This window comes from Vulpes lagopus, chromosome 8 (assembly GCF_018345385.1).
Source record: "Vulpes lagopus strain Blue_001 chromosome 8, ASM1834538v1, whole genome shotgun sequence".
Lineage (NCBI taxonomy): Eukaryota > Metazoa > Chordata > Mammalia > Carnivora > Canidae > Vulpes > Vulpes lagopus.
The window spans coordinates 45,997,712-46,019,481 of record NC_054831.1 but is presented as its reverse complement, the minus strand read 5'-3'; the positions used below and the strand labels follow the sequence as shown (position 1 = coordinate 46,019,481).

At 32.9% G+C, this 21,770-nt stretch overlaps 1 protein-coding gene across 9 annotated transcripts in view; it reads right to left on the bottom strand.

Annotated features, from left to right (window-relative positions):
• NBEA (neurobeachin) overlaps window positions 1–21,770 on the bottom strand; it is a 664,605-nt gene that overhangs the window by 378,471 nt on the left and 264,364 nt on the right. For all 9 annotated transcript variants that reach the window (XM_041767622.1, XM_041767623.1, XM_041767626.1 and 6 more), the window contains one exon: window positions 18,523–18,650. In XM_041767622.1, coding sequence (XP_041623556.1) covers window positions 18,523–18,650 — 128 coding nt within the window. The remainder of the gene's footprint in view (window positions 1–18,522; window positions 18,651–21,770) is intronic.

The following is a 21,770-nucleotide window of genomic DNA, read 5'->3' as shown; positions in this document are numbered from 1 at the left end:
ACAGAAACACAAAGAATATATGAGAGAGACTGCTGGTTTACAATCTAGACCTTAAAGAAAAAGTCTGCAAACTCTTGTTCTGGAGTACTGCTGGACTTAAGATATATCCTGAAAACAAAAGGAAATGCTGAATTCTTTTAATTGAAAATTTGCATTATATGCAAAATTCATTAGAAATAAATATTAGGAATGAAAATCTATAAAAGGTGTTTATAATCCCATTTTCTAAGAGATGAAATATGAATTCTGAGCTAATGGATAAGGTTAACTTCCTGCATAAGATTACTGGTATTAGGTTGTTATTTCACAGTCTGATGTTGGAAAATTATAATTATTCACTCAAATACAAAAAAGAATTTGTAGATTTTTCCTTTTACATGATAGACTTTATTAAACGTCTTTTATTAATCCAGATCTCTATGAAACAAAAAAAATTATCCATCTTACCATTCACAAGGTCAATGCTACATTTTTTTATTCTTTTTTTTTAAGATTTTATTTATTTATTAGAGAGAGAGAGAGAGGCAGAGATACAGGCAGAGGGAGAAGCAAGCTCCATGCAGACAGTCCAACGTGGGACTCCATCCCGGGTCTCCAGGATTAGGCCCTGGGCTGAAGGCAGCGCTAAACCACTGAGCCACCGGGGCTGCCCCCATTTTTTTATTCCTAAAGAATTAACTGCAAATAAAGTTAAACCTTTACATATAACTTCTCCCAAAGTGTTTTTGTTGTTATTGTTAGATCCATCTATGTCTAGAGTAGGACTTACCTAAGTTTGCTTTCCATTTCCTTCAGACTACACCATTTTCCTTGGGCTTTAAAAAATCAGTCATATTTGTGCAAAACTTCAAACTAACCACGTTCTTAAAATATTTCAATTAGTCACTAGACATAACCAAAGTTGTCACGTCCATTGCTATTTTTAAAATGTTAATTTTAATAGATCTTGTGAGAAAAATTAGAAGACTACTGCACCATGTCATCTCCCTGAAACAGCACAGAAATTACTGATATATACAGTATTTTAAATGGGTTACAAGGTATTGGCAAGAATCACCAACATTAAAACTGGAAATTCAGGACTGTTAGCATCAAAAATATATTAACATCCACAATCTTTAATAAACATTTGACTTAAAGAATCCAGTTTATTGATTTATCTATTTTAACTTTTGTATATAACACTGCAACAGCACCTTTTTTTAATCCCTTTTAAACAGCACCTTTTTTTTAATATTTCAGGGATGAAATATATTTGCTGCATCAACTCTGAATATTTTTAAATTTAAATAAGAGAATTTGAACTAAAAGTAGTATTTCAACAATTATAAGCAAAGGACATAATATTAAGAAAGCTAAACTATTATATTTTTAACTTAGAAAAAAATTGTCAGCTGATTTCAAGAATACAAAAACTCCCATGAATTATTTATATTGATGCTATCAAAAGGAATAACAACTATAGAAACTTATGTTTTTTAAGACTTTACAATATAATTGTTTAAGAGTTGTTTAAGAGTTTTGTAATAAAAATATTACTCCTGAAGATTCTAGTTAGAATAAACAACAATACATATTTTTATCTAGGAATAAAGTTCTTACATGTGTAATTGTTTTCATTTACTCAAAAAGATGGGAGAAATATGGTCATGTTTAATTTATTATTTTTAGCTAACTAAAAACTTAGAGAAGGACTTGGTTATAAAAGAGACATAAATTATAGGGCATAATTGATAATATTATGGTTTGAATCTTGAGAAAGAAAATAATGTATGTAACCTGATAAATTTTCATGTCTAAAACAAATAACTGGGGATCAATCAACTTTATTCACTACTTTTTGCTCATCTTGGACCACAAACAGCCTTTATAATATCATCAAAAGTACACAAATCAACAAACAATCATAATGCATTATTTCTTTATTCTGTTTGTTATTGCTGACAGGAATACTGAAAGGTATTTTGAAACAGATCAAGGGTAAGCAATTTTTTTCTACAAGAGTCAGACAGAAAATACTTTAGGCTTTGTGTACTGTTAGTCTCTGATTGAATAAACTGACTTTGCTACTACAACACAAAAGCAGTTTAGATATGCATAAAAGGGCATATCTGGGTTCTAATAAGACTTTATTTTCAAATAACAGATGGCTGGTATATTTGGGTGTCAAGCCATAATGTGTTGACCCCTGCTAATGTAATGATAACATCCAGTTTACGAAATAAAATTTATAGACTTGAGTCACTTCTGTAACCCTCCATGATCCCATTTCTCTAGTATAAACAGCTGCTTTAAATTAACCAACTTGAGTCAACATTTAAAAAATTTTACCAAATACTAATTAATTTCTAAGTAAGATATAGTACTATCTTTATCCATGTGTTAAGCTCTTTTGGTCAATATTATTTTTATAAAATAGCATTTCACTATTGCATAGTACTGCTTGTTAACACCATTCATTTATCTACTCTTTTGTTAGTTAGTTTGCACCCCGTTTGTCCTTGGCAAAAACACTATTGCTATAAACATTTATACCTACATCTGCTTGTGTAACAATGCAAAAATTACTTTTTAGGATACATGCATACACACGAAATTGTTGAGTCAATCAATGTAACTTACAAATTCAAATTTATAAGATAGTGTACAATTATATTACAAAGTATTTGCATTAATTTATACACCTGGTAGAAGACTCTACATCCTTAATACATGGATTCTAATAATACATTTTGTATCAATGGGATAGGTTTTAAATATATTTTTAACCAATTGAATAGAAATACACATTTTGTACCATTTACCTGATTAAAAATGAGGTTAAACTTTTATTTTTTTTACAATGTTTATTGGCCATCTGCATTTTCCTCATCTGCAAGTTATCCACTGTTCTATGGAATTATGACTTTCTTACTGATTTGTAGTTTTTTGTGTAAACTTGTAACAACCTTTCAATTATTGGTGTTAGAAGTACATCTTCCCCCAGTCTGTGGGTAAAGTTTTCACTTTTCTTAAAAATCTGGCAAAATACATATAACATAAAAATTTCCACCTGAACCATTTTTAAGTGTTAGGTATATTCATAATGTTATGTGAACAACCTCCAAAACTGAAACTATTACCATTAAACAATTTGCCGTTTCTCTCTCATCCCTGGCCACTACCATTCTACTTTCTGTTTATATAAATTTGACTATTCTAGATATTTCCTAAAAAGGGAGTTATACACTTTTATGAATTGTTTGTTTCACCTAGCATAATATCCTCGAGGGTATATCCATACTGTAGCAAGTCAGAATTTTCTTCCTTTTTAAGACTGAATAATATTCCACTGTATATGTATATACCACATATTGTTTATTCATTTAGCTGTATGTGGTCACTTGGGGTGCTTCTACCCTTTGGATATTTTGAACAATGCCACTATGAACATGAGTCGATAAATATACCTTTGAGATTTATTTTCACTTCTTTTAGATATATACCCAGAAGCAGAATTGCTGATTCATTTGATAATTCTATTTCCAATTTTTTGAGGGATCACCACACTGTTTCCATACTGGCTATACAATTTTACATTCTCACCAAGACTGTGCAAGATTTCCAATTTTTCCACATTCTTGCCAATGTGTTATTTTCTAGATTTTGATAGTAGCTATCTTAAGGGGTATGAAATGATTGATACCTTGTGGCTTTAAAATGCCCATTTTAAAATTATTTTTTTTGGTTGAAATGTACAAGTTCTTGATATATTCTTGCTAGGAACCCTTCAATTGATATGGTTTGCAAGTATTTTCTCCCAATTGGTTAGCTGCCTTTTTACACTGTTGATTGTGCCTTTTGATGTACAGATTTTAATTTTGATGAAGTCCAATTTATCTATTTTTACTTTTGTTCCCTGTGCTTGTGGTATCATATCCAAGAAACCATCGCCAAATCCAATGATATGGAGTTTTACCTCTATGTTTTCTTCTAAAAATTTGATAGTTTTAGGACTTACATGTAGGTCTTTGATCTATTTTGAGTTAATTTTGCACAAGGTGTAAGGCTAAGGGCTTACATTCACATACGGACATCAAGTTTTCACAACATAATTTCTTGACAATATTGTACTCTTCCCCCATTGAAAGGTCCTGGAATCCACGTTGAAAATTATTTTATCATGTATGTAAGGTTCATTTCTGGGCCAGAAATTCTGTCCCATTGGTCTTTATGTCTATGTTTATGCCACTACCATACCATTTGTTTACTGTAGGTTTGTAGTAAGCTTTGAAATCAGGAAGTAGGAGATGTGGGCTGTCTTTCTAATTATTTGTTTCTTCTCTCACCAGTGTTTTGTAGTTTACAGTGTACAAGTCTTTTTTAGGTCCTTGGCTAAGTTTATTCTTAAACATTTTATTCTTTTTGATGCTATTATAAATTGAATTGTTTTCCTAATTTCCTTCTTATATTTTTCAATGGTTATTTATATAAGTGCAACTGATTTTTGGTGTGTTGATTTTCTATCCTCAACCACTGCTGAATTCATTAACAGGTATTTTGTAGAATACTGAGGGTTTTCTACTGATAAGATTATGTCACATACAAAGACAATTTCGCTTTTTCCTTTCCAATTTTGATGTCTTTTATCTTTTTTTTAAAACTTATTTACTGGGATCCCTGGGTGGCGTAGCGGTTTGGCGCCTGCCTTTGGCCCAGGGTGCGATCCTAGAGACCCGGGATCGAATCCCACGTCGGGCTCCCTGCATGGAGCCTGCTTCTCCCTCTGCCTGTGTCTCTGCCTCTCTCTCTCTCTCTCTTTCTCTCTGTGACTATCATAAATAAATAAAAAAATAAAAATAAAACTTAATTACCTCACTAGGACTTCCAGTGTTATATTGAATAGAAGTCGTAAAGTGGGCATCCTTATTTCATTCCTACTAATCTTAAAGTAAAAGCTTTTAATTTTTTGCCATTAAACATGTTAGCTGCGAGTTGTTCATATATGGTCTTTATTACGTTGTTAGTGTCCTTCTGTTCCCAGTTTGTTTTTATCATGAAAGTGTGCTGAATTTGTCCAGTGCTTTTTCTGCATCAATTTAAATGATATTAAGTTTTTTTTTCCTTCATTCTGTTAGTGTGGTGTCTTACATTTATCAATTTTCCTAGGTGAACAATCCTTGAATTCTAGGAATAGACCCTCTTGGTCATATGTATAATCCTTTTTAATATACTGCAGGACTCACAAGAAGTCTGAATGTATTCACATCAACTTTTTAGAAAACGTTGAGAACTGGTTGTATTTTTAAACATCTGGAATCATGTACCAGTGAAGCCATCTGGTTCTAGGCTTTTCTTTGTTGGGAGACTTTTGATTACTGATTTAATCTTACTCATATTGGGACTGTTCTGATTTTCTATTTCCTCGTGATTCAGTATGTGTAAACTGTGTGTTTCTAACAACTTATCCACTTCATCTAGGTTATCAAATTTGTTGACATACAATTGTTCATAGTATTCTCTTATCCTTAAGTTAGTAACACAGAATGTTCTTTTTCAACTCATTTTAGTTAAACCTTCTCTCTTTTGATCTTGGCTAATCTAACTAAAGGTCTGTCAATTTTATTGATCTTTATGAGGGATCAACTCTTAGTTTTGTCAATTTTCTCTATTATTTTTCCATTTTCTATTTTGTCTCTGCTCTAATCTTTATTATTTCCTTTTTTTTTCTGTCAGCTTGTGGTTTAGTTTGCTCTTCTTTTAACTAGTTTTTTAAGGTGAAAAGTTAGGTCATTGATTTGAGATCTCTTTTAAATGTAAACTTTTTAACTACAGATTTCCTTATGAGCTCTGCTTTTGCACATATCATGCTTTTGGTATCATGTTGCACTCTTCATTTGTCTCAAGATCTTTTCTTATTTCCTTTTCTAATTTCTTCTTTGCCATCATGGTTATATAGGGTGTGTTCAATTTCCAACAAGTTTGTGGATTTGCCAATTTTCTTTCTGTTACTGATTTCTAGTTTTATTCCACTGTGATCAGAAATGATACTTTCTATGACTTCAGTCATTTAAAATATATCAATACTTGTTTTTGGTTTAACCTACAGTCTATCCTAGAAAATGCTTCATGTGTACTTGAGAAAAATATTCTATTGCTGTGGGTAGCATTCTGTAAATGTTAGTTAGGTCTAATTGCTCTGTAAGTATTGTTCAAACCATCTGTTTCCTTACTGACTTTCTGTCTGGCTCTTCTACCCATAACTAAAAGTAAGGTACTAAACTATTCTACTAATATTGTAGACCCAGGCAGCCCAGGTGGCTCAGTGGTTTAATGCCGCCTTCAGCCCAGGGTGTGATCCTGGAGTCTCAGAATCGAGTACAGTGTCGGGCTCCCTGTATGGAGCCTGCTTCTCCCTCTGCCTATGTCTCTGCCTCTGTGCGTCTCTCATGAATAAATAAAAAATATCTTAAAAAAATATATTGTAGACCCTCCTTACTTCTTGATTCAACTGTCAATTTCCATTTGATAAGTTCAGAAACTCTGATGTTTGTCACATTAAAAACTTATAATTGTTTCATTTTTTTAGTAAATTGACCCTTTTATCCTTACGTATTATCCTTCTTTGTCTCGTATAACAGTTTTTCAGTTAAAAGTCTAGTTTGTCTTATACTGGTGTATTCATTTCTGCTCTGTTTTGGTTATTATTTGCATGGAATACCTTTCTTCTAAACTTTTTTTTTGTTTTTTAAGATTTTATTTATTTATTTATTCGAGAGAGAGAGAGAGAGAGAGAGAGAAGCAGAGACACAGGCAGAGGGAGAAGCAGGATCCATGCAGGGAGCCCAATGTGGGACTCAATCCCATGACTCCAGGATCAAGCCCTGGGTTGAGGGAAGGTGCTAAACCACTGAGCCACCCAGGGATATCCTTTTGTTTTCTATCTATATGTGTGTTTAGATTTAAAGTGGATCCTTTTGTTTTGTTTTCTATCTACATGTGTGTTTAGATTTAAAGTGGATCTCTTATAGACAGAACTTAATTGAATTCCACTTTCCTTTGTAATTCATTCAGCCAATTTACATCTAAGGACCTAAGGATTGGAGCATTTAATACACATAATGTTTTAAGTGATTACTAACAGGGAAGAACTTACCATTGCCATTTTGTGAACTGTGCTTTTTTTTTTTTTTTGTTAAAGCATTTTGTTCCCTTATTTGCTCCCTTACTGCCTTTCTTTGCCTTTAAGTTTTTTAAATGATGTGCTTTGATTCCCTTTTAATTTCTTCTGCATAAGTTCTATAGGTATTTTCTCTGTAGTTATAGGGATTACATAAAACATCTTAAAGTTATAACTATCTGGTTTATATTTTATTTTTTAAAATAGTTCTTTAAAGATTTTATTTATTTATTCATAGACACACACACACACACACACACACAGAGAAAGAGAGAGGCAGAGACACAGGCAGAGGGAGAAGCAGGCATCATACAGAGAGCCTGACATGGGACTTGATCCAGGGTCCCCAGGATCACACCCTGGGCTGCAGGTGGTGCGAAACCGCTGCACCACCGGGGCTGCCCAACTATCTGTTTTAAATGGAATAACTTAAATCGCATACAAAAACTCCACTCCTTTACATCACTGCCACTCTCCCCCATGATTTGTTGTCACAAATTATATCTTTATATTCTTGTGTACCCATTAGCAAGGATTTATATTTGTATGATTTTGTCTTTCAAATTCTATAAAAGAGTTGAAAGTGGAGTTATGAACCAAAATTATAACAATACAAGTTTTTCTATTTGTCCATATATTTACCTTTATTGCAAAACTTCACATTTTCTTGAGTCTTCAAGTTATTGTCTAGCATCCTTTTGTTTTAAGTGGAAGGGCTGTCTTTACCATTTCTTCTCGATTAGGTTTAGTGATAATGAACTCTGTTTTTATTTGGCAATTCTTTCTCTTCCAGTTTTGAAGACATTTGTGCTACATACAGCATTCCTGATTAATGATATCTTAAAAAAATATATATAGTACCCTACTGTTTTCTAGTGTAGAAGGTTACTGCTGAAAAATTTGCCAACAATCTTAGAGAAGCTTCCCTGTATGTGACAAGTGACTTTTCTCTCATTGCTTTCAAGATTTTCTCTGTCTTTCCTTGGTTGTATTATTATGTATCTTGGTGTGTGTGTGTGTGTGTGTATTCATGAAATTGTATTTTCAGTCATTATTTCCTCAAATACATTCTTTGCTCCTTTCTGTCCTCTCCTTCTGGGACTGCCATAATGCCTATATTGGTCTGTCTATTGATGTACCAGAAGTACCTTAGGTTCTGGTCACTTGTCTCATTCTTTTCTATTTTTGCTTAATTTCAAATGACCTGTCTTCAAGTTCACTGACTCTTTCACTTGTCTCATCAGGTCTGTTCTTGAAGCCCTGCAGTGAATTTTTCAATTGAGATATTGCACTGAGCCCCCAAATTTGTTTGATTCTTTTAAAATATCTCTTTGGTGATATTCTCCTTTTATTAACAAAATATTTTCATGATTTTGTTGTCAGTCTGTGTTTTCTTTTAATTCATTAAACATATTTGAGTAAACTAAAAAAATCCTTTACATATAAATCAGAGAACTGCATTTCTTAGGGATCAGTCTTTGGAAACTTATTTCTTCATTTGAAAGGGCCATGTTAAAAAAAAAATGAAAGGGCCATGTTTCCCTGTTCTTTGCAAAACTTGTGAACTTTTGTTGAAATTTGGCCATTTGATAAAAATCACTTCCTCCAATCTTTATGAACTGCCTTTGTTAAGGGAAGATCTCCACTAACCAGCTGGCTTAAAGTCTCAAAGGTTCCTCTCAAAACTTTCCCCATAATCTCATGCACCATACACGATTGCATACCTCCTGCATCAATAACATGCCTCACTGCCTACTTACCACTGCTTTTAGTAGCCTTTAAACTATTATTGAAATCATGCCACCATTTCCACCAGTGCTTTGAGACAGGCAAGACAGAAATCAGTTTTTTTGTGCAACCACTAGATAATCTAGAATGCTGTTTTCTAGTCATTCCAAGGGAAGAAATGGGAATTCAGTGATGTCCTCCTGGGAAGGAGCTGGCACAAAGACAAGCACAATTCCATGGGATTTCTAACTTTTGGAGTATTTACTTGGTAGCTGCAGCTTCTTGCTAGGTTCCTGCAGTTTTAATCAAGCTCTTTTAGTCTATATATTGTTGTTTATTCAGTGTTTCTATAGGGAAGTGAGGGTCCGAAGCTTTCGGGTTCATCATCTTGCTGATGTCACTCTCCATCTTTTCACATTTTGATAAATCAAAGTAATTTTCAGATGGTCAAATTTATCAACCTCTAAATTTTATAGGCTTTTTTTGGGGGTCTAGTTAAAGAAAAATTTAGACTGTTGCAATACAGATATTGTCCTGTATTTTCTTCTATAGGATTTGAAGTTTTGCTTTTTCAACCATCTTAGTATGATTTTTTGTGTATTTAGTGAGGAAGGGATTCAATTATTTTAATTTAACAAAAAGGTTTCCAATTGGTCTAGCTGCATTTATTGCATTTATTCATCTCTTTTTGCAATGACAGCTCTGTCACAACCCTGTCCCTCTGAGTTAGAATCTGGTTTTGGATATTTATTCTGATACAGATAAAGTTTGCTCATCTTCAAAATTATCTTGGTTATTTTCAACCCTTCATTCAACTATAGAAATTTAAGAGGAAAAAACTCATCAAATTCCATGAAAATAATTTGAGATTTTTTGAAAACAAGTTTTTATTGAAAGTGATGGATTATCATGGACAGAAATTACTTCTTTTTGATATAATCTTCCTACCATGAACATGATATAGTTCATCATTACTTGTATCTTTAATGTCATTAGAAGTTTCTATAACTTTCTTCTTAGAGAACATTAAAATACTTCTATAAAATATAACACAGGTAAGTAAAAAAGCATAAAACAGGTTAATGAGTTATTTTAAAATTAATACTCTTAAAACCTCTATATAGCTGAAGAAACAGACTTTTGCCAAATATTCTAGAAGCTCTCCTTGCGTCTTGTGGTATTCTCCGTACTTTTAACAAACCATTATCTAATTTTTATGATAATCCCTTTTTTTAAGTTTGTCACCCAATGATAGAGTTATATCCATAAACTTCTCAATTTTACTTATTTTTAAGACATCATTTAATGCTCTTTTGAGCTACAGTCCTCCCATCTCTTCTTTTCCTCTATAAATTATTTTTAAAAAACCAAGACATTAGTGCTGCAGAATTTCCACCAGTGTTAATTTTGATTGCAGAATTCTCATGGCACAGATTAACATGTAGGATATATAGATTCAATAAGAGTCAGCTTAACAATTAATTAATTAGTTAGTTTGACAATTAGTCTTGATGTATGATAGTGTTTTCTCCATCTGGTTGTCTGTCTCTCCCTCTGTTATGTTAGCAACAACTGATGTTATGATCTATTAATTCTTGATGCTAAATGTTAATGATCTAACCGAAATATCATCACTTATCAGATACATTTATATTTCAATAAAAAGAAGACTTCCTTCATTAATGATTTGATAACATAAGTGATATAACTTACAAAGGAATAACAGGACATATTTTTCCCTTTATTGATCAGTTTTCAAAATAATGAGTTGATTATCTTCTAAAGTCAACCAAGTCATTTTGAAAATCATTCTTATTACTTACAGATTTAAATGCATCCATGCATTTTGATGTCTTGCAGCAATGTAAGACACTCATTTGCACTCAAAATGTCCTATCTTTGGTCAATAAGAGTGTCTTCAAGTTAGATCCTGAGTCTTTCTAACAGTGTTTGTTTGATATCTTCCTTAGTTTTGTATCACCAAATGTTGTAGGCAAATCATGAACATTTACTGGTCTAGCCTTGACATCACACATTTCTCCAAGAAACTGGTTTCTTTCAGTGGCAAATGATATTTTAAGACTACAACTTGGACTCCAGATAAACACGCTGCTACTAAATTGGTCAATGTTCCTAGGCAAAACAGTACACAGGACTAGAGTACATTTGTGAGTATGAGTGTGTGTGTATGCACACATAATCAACTTTTAAATTTTTTTTTTTTTTTTAGTTTTATTTATTTATGATAGTCACAGAGAGAGAGAGAGAGGCAGAGACACAGGCAGAGGGAGAAGCAGGCTCCATGCACCGGGAGCCCGACGTGGGATTCGATCCCGGGTCTCCAGGATCGCGCCCTGGGCCAAAGGCAGGCGCCAAACCGCTGTGCCACCCAGGGATCCCCATAATCAACTTTTATAATATCCCATTCAAATTCAAAACTAAAGGCTTTTGCTTAAGCTGTATTTTTATCTGAAGTTCCTTTAATAAGAATCCTGATTCTCAAGATAAAATAACTAGAATATCAATAATTACTAATTGCTTTATATGACCTTATGCAGGTTTTTAAAAATATCAATAATGCCACTACATATATAAGTATTGTCCTCCTACTTTTTTCAGTTTCCAGAGCACACAGACATTATATATTCTTTCCCATATTACTAAATGGTTAATTCTCCATAATATGTGTATATTTGATGTTTATCATTGAGTCCTTATGTTTACACTCTGCAGTGACTTTGGTTGCCTGATGCTTATACTGCAGTAGATTCCTCAGGAGAGTTTCAAAGAAATAATATTCTCTGAATTCTTGCAATTTAACAGTTTATTGGCAATCTCTATACATGAAAGTCGGTTTGGCTGTCATTTTCATTCCTTGAATATCTTAAATATCCTACTCTATTTTCTTCTGGTAGAAAATATGTCTTTCAAGAAAGTATGATGACAATTTGATTTTCTTTCCCTTGTAAGTCAGTTTGCATTTTTATCTAGATGCCATAAATGGTTTCTCTTTTCCTTTAAAGTTCATTAATTTTATTAGACTATGTCTCAGTGTTAGTTGCCTGAGTAATTTTCTCAGATATTCAGTGTGTTTTTAAATATATGTTTTAATAATCTCTCTCTCTCTTTTTTTTTCCAAATTCCAGAGTTTCCTGGATCCCATTATTTTGGAGTTGTTTTCTTTGGTTTTGCTCTTGGGAAACTCACATATATGTTTAATACTCTAAATTCTTCCTTTTACTCTCATCTTCTCTAGTCTCTTTATTCATTTCTTTAAGTTTATAATTTCTTTTTTATCTTATATTTCTCCTACAATTTTATCTGTTGAGTATATTATGCCTCTTTATTTCTTCTAATTTAGTTTTTTTTAAGATTTTATTTACTTATTCATGAGAGACACAGAGAGAAAGGCAGAGACATAGGCAGAGGGAGAAGCAAGTTTCATGCAGAAAGCCCGATGCAGGACTCGATCCGGGGACTCCAGGATCATGCCCTGAGCCAAAGGCAGGCACTGAGCCACCCAGGCATCTCTTAGTTTTCATTTCTAAAATTATTTTTCTCATTATTTACTTTTCTAAGTTTCATCACCGCATTTGTGAGATTCTCTAAATTCTGATATGAATTTTTCTTTCATATCCTGTTATCTTTTCTAATGTATTTTTAGCTCATTTAAATACTTTTCATCCCTTTTCTGGCCTGCATTCCTGGTCTGAAAGAGTATATTCTATTTATTCTCATTTTTCTTTCTGTAATATGTGGGATTATGATCCTTTTTGTTATTATTTTATGTGAAATGAACTTACTCATACATTTAGGTCAACTCTTTTCCCTCTTCAGGTTCTAGAGGTCGCTCTTTTGTTCGTTTTCATGTAATGTCCAAAAATACGGCAGCCTACTTTCTGATATTTATCAGCTCTGATTGTCCTCAACCCAGTTTTATGTGGACTTTCCCTCTGTGTCTCTTGCCCCTCTATTGCTTATTTTGGATTCTATTCATAGTAGTTTCTTCTCAATGTGGGGCTTCGTCTTGGGAGAACATTAGTTGGTTAATCACTCATGGGGCCTAGATGGCTCAGAAACTTTCAGCCTTAAAATGGAACCCTTGGATTTATCTATTGTAGTATATAAAAGCCCTCTCTTCTCTATCTAAGCTGCTGTTCTCTAATTGGCCCTCTGGGTTTTCCAATGAGTATTTGTAGACCAGTTTCTTCAGAGGCCATCTTGTTTCCCAACACTTTCCCCTTTTCCTCTGCTGATCCATATGTTATCTTGCAACTGCTGCATCTCAACCCAGTCATATTTTGGAGTATCAATGGGACACCTTATCACCTAGTTTTGCTGTAACTGTTCATTCATTGTTGCTGTAGTTATTGTTTCAACATCTATTGTTCTGTTTTTCAAGGAGGATTCAAGGTTACTTAAAAAGTATGCCCCTCATTACCATCTCTACTCAATGTGTCATATCCTTCTTTTTAAATTATTGCCATTTAAAAATAACTTCTGAAAATATATTTCAATCTATAACTTTTGAGTTAAAATAAATATTTGCAAGCTTTTCTAATTATGTGGCCATATTGTTACCATGAGTGATCCAAGGATGAACTGGGCTTCTTGCTTAGGGTCTTTCTATTTATAATAACATTTCAATGATGTTCTCTTTTGGTGGAGTGGAAATTCCATGCTATTAAAAAAATGCTAGTCTTGGAAACTCAAATATTCTTTAGTAGTATATGACTTTAATAAAATATTTATTAATGTCACCAAAAGTATAACAGACACTTTAGTATAACAGTTCCTGCACTGCTACCATCTGTTTCTAAGATGTTTCAACTTATATACACAGCTTCCAAAAGAGGCAGCCTATATATGACATCCAGTTTCACCCTTCCCACCCACCCCAATCTTAGCTGACTGTAACAGACATAGACACCAAATCCAAGGCTGAGCCACTCAGATCCTCCCTTGATATATAATAGTGGCTATAGGTAAACTGATGACAAATATTTACATTAAAAGAACACTTGGAGTCAGGGTTGTATACTATACTTGGCTATGCTCCAAAGATTAAGAAAGTGAAGTTAGGGAAAGAAATGAAGAAACTGAGTTGATACACAGAAAGAGGCAAAGGTCTACCTTTGCTGTAATGTTGCCTTGAGAGTCAAGGGAGTAGCCTTGATACAGTCTCTCCTCTCCCGTTTCAAGGTTGCTGGACTTCTACCTGCTTTTCATTTCCTCTCTTTGGATACTATAAGACTTTCTGCTGTATCCTCATCGTAATTGTTACCTTTAATACTCTTGTGAGTTCTCCTCTCAATCAAATATAAATAATGCTCACAGAATATAAACAGTGATTCCTCAGGGCCACTCTGCTATGGTGGAATAAGACAGAGTACAGAACATTTGGCAAACACACACACACACACACACACACACACACACACACACACAAGATTAGGCTAACACACACACACACATACTCTCACACCCCTAAACATTTTCTCTTCTAATTAACTTAGGTGACTACTGCTTCTTTGTTACTAATGATAACTATAGGTTCTTAGGACTCTTGAATAAAAATTAGCAAGATCTAATCGGCTTCCTGACAGCCTCTAATTGACAACTGGACCTACTTCTTCCACTGCTGCAGCAAAACAAATTAATATAACCACTGGACCAAAGGTTGTTTTGCCATCCTGGGCTGGTGGACTTTGATACTTGCATATATATCTAATCTAATTTTTATCCTTTAGTTTGCAAATTTAAAAGCTAGAATTTTCTTTGAGAAAGTTTACTAAGCTCCAAATAACTACTGTCTCCAAAAATTCTTAATTATTGCCAAGAGAAACATGGCAATGGTTTTCTACACTAAAAGGTACATAAAAATAGCTACCATCAATGAGTTACCTTAAAAGGTATAATTATATTGAGTACCCTATATTGAATGCAATAGTAATTTAACACAGACTAATAAAAAGTAATGAACAAATTAAGAAAATGAAATACTATTTTAGCTTGTATTTTAAAGGATATAGACTATACAAAGTATCAATGATCATTTTATAAAAAACTACATGAATACACGTTTAAATTAAAAACAAATGAATGTAAAACAACAAAAAAGATGCAATTCAAATACATTTTATGATTATTGAAATTAAGAATAATTGCCTACACTTTTCATAGGACATTAAAATATATTCAGTTATCTAAATCCAGCTTTGTTCTTACCACTTAGATATACATAATAAAGTCAAAAGTAATGGGATTTATTCATCGTAAGTACTATATTTAACTATTCAATGGCTAGCATAAAGTTATTTTTATCATGTAAATCTGAGTCCTTTGTAATAGTTTGACAGTTTTTCTTCTCAGGGTAGAGGAACAGTGTTTCAAATGAGAGAAAGGAGGGAAATGGAGAAGAGAGAAAAAGAATGATCAAGAGTACATGTTCAAGAATAAGAATATGAAGGACGTGTATTTCCAGAGGCTGGGGGCGGAAAGCAAGAAGAGAACGTGGATGACTGATCGATACTGGGAATTCTTAACCACAGAACACATTTTACACGTCTTACCATCTTATTTTCAAAACTTACCTTTACCAAAAATATTAGTAACAAAAATATTATTCTAGACAAGTATAAGGAAAAAATAACTGAATATTACATACCAAATTAAGCTAGGCAATATAATATAAACAATAGGATACTTCCTATTTATAAGTAATTTTGTTAAAATTGTATAAATAAAATGGCACAGGAACACAGCAGGGAAGATATTAATTAGACCTAAGAAATCTGAAGAGGAATTACAAGGATGAGAATAATTTGGGGGAGGGGAAAAAGGAAAAAGATCTAATGTAGAAGAGTTGTGCAAAAACAAGGAAATGTGATAATGTGTAACGTGTTTCCATGTTTTATTAATGTCATCTATATAAAAGGATGGAGACCAGTTGAGTGTGAAAACTTATAACTAAATTCTGAGGGATACAGAATGTTCTGTTATACAGCAGATGTTTCTAGATTTTTGGATTGTATTGATTAGCAGATATTTGGAGGATATATCATAAGTGTGTTAACTTTCTATTTAAAAAATATAACTCAAAATCTAAAATTCTATAATTTGCTATCATCATTTTATTAAGGACAATACTTTTAACACAAAAAAGTATATGAACATTACACCCACATAGTTGTAAAAATGGGATACATTAAACTCTCTGGAAGAAGAAAAGTGAACTTTCAATATATAACTTGTTCGAGTGTTTCATTTTCTGCATGGTCACTTTTTAAAAAAATCTAAGAGGTGTGTTCTTAATACTCTTTCAACTCAATTCTGAATATATAAGGTCAACTTAGGGAAGCCCAAGAAAAACCACTCTTAATTACCTATGCAGCCTTTTTCTTACCTTCTCTCTGCAGTGCTGGGAAGACATAAGAAAGGGGCCAGATTCTAATCATGAAAAATTCTGGAAAGGGGCTAGCTACTATGTGGGGTCTTGCCTGATTAATACAGGGCAGTTACAAATTATCTGACAGTAATGCCTTAGAACTTAAAATTGTCACAAACCATCACTGAGGAACCAGGAATGTAAGTCTTATAACTTAAAATAATTCCTTCTTTGCTTTGGCTGTTGGAAAACTTAGTGCTGATTTGTGTCCCAGTTTTACTAACACTACAAGGATCCATTACCAACATTTATAAATTTATTCTCTGTTTATTTTAGCATGTCTTGAACCACTATTTATATATTTCTTGTATAAATTTGTCAAATCATTTAAGGAAAAATATATATAAATACATAAAAAAGACTTCAGTGAATGAGGAAACATTTAAGGTTTGTTTTTTCAATAATTTTTATTAATTTTTTTCTTATTGTTAAGTCACACATGGGGTCATCACACTAAATATTCTTGTACTCTAGAGTACTTTCCTAGTATGCGGTATGACTCACCTGTAAGTCTTTGCTCAAATGTAATTTTTAGCGTTGGTCTCTTTAAAAGTCTATAGCGTGTTAAAGATGATAAATGCTATGTTAAAGGATAAATCCAACACAGGGGTTTGGGATAATAAAAATGGCAGGCTACACTTTTAAAGACGGTGACTTTCTAAATAAACTGCAACCTGATTCTGCCATTTTATTATATTTATTATTAAGCTCTACAAATCAGGGTTTTTTTTTTTTTTTAAATTAAGGTTTTGTTTTATTTCATTTGAACCATAGTTGACACAAGTGTTACATTAGTTTCAGGTGTACTGCATAGTGATTGGACCACTCTATACATTATGCTAAGCTCATCACAAATGTAGCTTCCATCTGTCACTGTACAATACTATTATTATATTCACTATATTCCCTATGCTGTAACCTTTCATCCCCATGACTTATTCATTCCATAATTAGAAGCCTGTGTCTGCCACTCCCCTTTGCCTATTTTGCCCTTCCCCCATTCCTGTCTCCTCTAGCCACCACCAGTTTATTCTGGGCATTATGGGTCTATTTCTGCTTTCGTTTTTTCATTTGTTTTCTTTTTTAGATTCCACGTTTTTGTCTGTTATATAATAATATATTCCAAGTACTTTAAGAAAATGCTTGGCCTAGAACAAGAACTCAGTGGGGTTTCTTTGTTTTCTTTTTTAATGAATAGCTCACCTGTGTGTCACTGTTCTAAGAGCTTTGTATACATTATGTAATTTAATCCTCATAAGAACTCTGGGAGGGAGGTGCTATCACTGACTTTATTTTATAGAAAGAACATAAGTTACAAAATCGCTAAGTAATTCACAAAGGTCATAGAGCTAAGAAAGTAGTAGAACAAGGATTTAAACCCAGTCAGGTCAGAAACTATTACTCATTCCTAACAGAAACAGATTGTGCAAAAGCACTTGAGACAAAGAACAGTAATAGGCAAACGACAATAAATAGAAAGTGAAAAGCAAAAATATATATGTAAGGCTGCTAAATCCAAGGAATAGTATTTAAAGCCATTATTTACTCACAGGATCTACTAGATACTGATTACCCCTTTATGAAGCTTTTGAATATTTATAAAATAAACTTTTTAAACAAATAAAGCTTCAGACAACCATTTGTTAAAAGCTGCTCTCTTAATACTGGTGCATTAACTCTTCACAATAATTAATCTGCTTTTCCACCTCACTCCATTTAAGCTGCTGTTGAGTAAAAGACAATAGATTCATCAATTCCAAGTTAAGTATGTCTTCACATTTTCTCAGTTAAGAATTCTCCTATTACAAATGTTATATGAATAAGAAGTCATTTACAGAAGCATGGCTCTTAGAGTTAGAAGGAAATTTTAGAGGGTATTGCTTAGTAAACACACCATCCTGGTGAAGGATGTACCGCAGCCCTCTAAGACTAGGATTATAAGAGCCATAGTCTCCCAGTCCAACACTTTTTCAAAGGTCTCCACTCTGTTATTAGCACTGACTGTGAAAACATGATATTTTTAAAAATGAGTAAGAAGAAAGCATGTATGAATATCTTATCAGAATTTGTGGAAGCAAGATCTTTATATTCTTTTGGTAATAAATATTCCTCCAGAAGTAAAAATTATCATGAGTAATAGATACATTATAGGAAAATAAAATAATTAGAATATAGAGAGAAATCATACCTTCTATCAATAGCTCTTGTCCATGACTGCCAAGAAGTGTACGAGATAGGAATGGGGCAAAGTCTACAAAAATTTCACGAAGTAGAGGAGCAACTTTTTCTAAAGCTCTTTCAAGTTTTGCAGTGATGCTGTTGAAATTAAGACATAAAGACTAGTAAATATAATTCAATATAAAAAGTCAAAGTTATTACTTCTAAATTAAAATCTTGAAAAAATCATAGAAGTATGTATCTAACACATGGAATAGTAACTGCTTCAGTAGAAGGGACACACTGTACAGTTTCACATCACTCATAAGGCTGCTCTAAAGACTGTAGCTAACGTAGAATGACCAGGGATGCCTGAGTGGCTCAGTTGATTAAGCCTTGTACTCAAGATTTAGGCTCAGGTCATGACCTCAGGGTTGTGAGATCCAGCCCCAGGCAGGCTCTACACTCAGCAGGGAGTCTGCTTGAGATTCCTTATCTCCTTCTTCCTCTGCCCCTCCTCATCACGCTCTCTCTCGCTGGCTCTCTCTCTCTCTCAAATAAATAAATAAATCCTCTAAAAAAGGTAGAATGACTGTTCTGTGAAATGAAATTGGGATTCCATGAACTGCAAGGGACACAAACTCTGCTCCTAGCTCTATGTCTTCCGTGACTATCCTTCTATCCATGAAAGAAAACTATTTTGAACACTTACTACATAGATCACTGTGTCAGTTACAAAGAATTAACCTTTGTACTCTAGGGTTGCCTAAAAATTCCATGAAAAGCTGGACAAATAAGGGAATAACTAGAATTCACTGTAATACAATGAAATTGCTCTGCCCAAGGAGGTATCTTCATTTCAAAAGCCCATTTACAATTATTTACCGATTCTTGCATTATTATTTGTATTACTTCACTGTTAAATTTTAAGTTATATGGCCCAAGGAAGCACTATTTGACATTCTTGAAAATATTTCAAGTAGTATACATAAACAGGGGTAAAGAAAAAAATTCTTCTCAAGCAAATAAATGATCTGGTAATATCTATCTCTTAGAAATAAGTGCTTTGATGTAAGACTGCTTTGACTGGAATGCTGGTTCTCTCTTATGCTACCTAGGTGAGCTGGGGTATTAGGCTTCCTTTGCATACAAGATGAAAATGACCATAGTACCTGCTGGTGAGGATTAAATGAGCTAAGGCATATAAAGTTGCATAGAAAAGTAACTGGCACACAGTGAGAGATCAATAATGGTAACTCTTATAATAGCTTTTTTGAATAAAACTATATTTACTCTTACAGAATGTGGCTCTGATAAAAAAAGGAATATAATAATATGTTAGAGGAACACACATTGTTCTACATGGAAGATATGTAAAGTAAAAATTAAACAATGCTTCAAAATAATAAAAGTTCTGCCACAAAGCTAAGTAACATTTTGCTATATGTAAGGAGAACATAAGTGACAAAAAAGCTATTAATTATAGAATAATGTTCAACTTATTGCTAACATTTAAAACTAAAGTATTAAAAAAAAACTAAAAAAAAAAAAAAAAAAATAAATAAATAAATAAAAAATAAAACTAAAGTATTGCATTGTTAAGTGACTAAACAGGGATAAGGGAATAATCTAGGATACATTCTTTCCTAACTTAGAAATAGTATAATCTGAATCATGTGTATACTGAAAGCCTCACCACTAGCACTTCTATCTGACTTTGTCTCCTCTTATCTAGGTCAACAGCTTCAAAGCAAGAACCCAGAGAGGAAACTGGTATGAGTGCTTCCACGAGTATTAAAGAGAATATTCTGGAGGAATAACTTTAGGCAAAAAAAAGGGAGCTGGGTGGGGCTTTGAGGACTTGCTAAAGATAAACAAAACTCTCAATATTCTCCCTTACTCTTGTTGTTCCTGAACAAACACCTTCGCTAACCAATGGTTCTCAAATTTTAGTGTAGATCAGAATCACCTGTGATGCTGTTTAATCTGAGATTCCTAGAATTTCATCCCCATAACTTCTGATTCAGCAGGTCTGGATGTACTGAGAGAATTCACACTTCTAACAAAGTGGTTTGCTTTGTTAGAAGTGTGGTTTGCTACAGGTGATCCAAGAAACACTGTTTTGAGGAGAGGATTTACTACTAGTAAATTGTAAAACAGCAAGGTGAATGCTACCTGAAGTCATAAAATAATCGTAAGTTATCTCTGACTTTTAGTGTATATAGATAGAATTCCTTTTTTATATCTATTAATTATTTAATTCATTCTAATTTCCAGGATCATGTCCCATAACTTTCCAGCTAAAGTAATCCCCTCCTCTCAGGAAAGAGGAGTAAGAATGTTAAGAGCAAATCTATGAAGAAGAGAAAAGTCTGGATGTTATTGTTTTGTTTCTGTACTTGAATTCTGAGTGAAGCATGAATATTTTATTTAAGATTAATCAATGAAAGTGAAATTATTTTGGAAAAATTTTAGATGTATAAAGGTTCACATCACAGTTATACTACTGTAATATACTATTACCTAATTAAACTTAGGTATATTTTCCCCTAGTTTATGACTTTTTCCCATAATTTATGGGTTTCCATATGATTTAGAAGCTTCAGAATTGCAAAAATATTATTCCCGTTAACTTACATATCAAACAGAAACTTTACTTAATTTAAACAACCAATTACATAACCGTAGTATCTATGTATTAATTACCTTGACTTGAACGTAAGGGATAAAAACAGATATTTCTCAATGAGTGACTCTCTAAAGTAGTATTTTAATAAGCAACTATTTTCTTATAAAACTCAACAGAATATTAAATAATGCTCTTACATATCATTCTATAACCATAATTTTAATTTTCTAATGGGGAACAATGTAACTTTTTGCCCAGCAAGAGACCAAAGGTTTTAAGTACAGAAAATCATCATTGAATAATACTGCCAGATTTCTCTATCAAACAATAGCCTATTCTAAGTGGAAGAGTTTCATTATCACTTTACAGTAAAGAAAATGGACAGGTTTTGTTGTTGTCGTTGGTATTTATAGATTCCTCACAATGTATTTTAAAGGATAAAATATGTGATCTTCATCTTTACACAATTTAAATTCTCAAAGAACATGATACAAACATAGATCTCAGCTTTATACCCTCCCCTATCACCAATTAAAAAAAAAGACAAAAACCCAAAACATCCTGCCCATATTCTTTCAATTCTCATCTGAGAGAAGTACAAAATGTAAAACTTTTCCCAAAGCATATATGAAAAATTTATCTGACAAGAT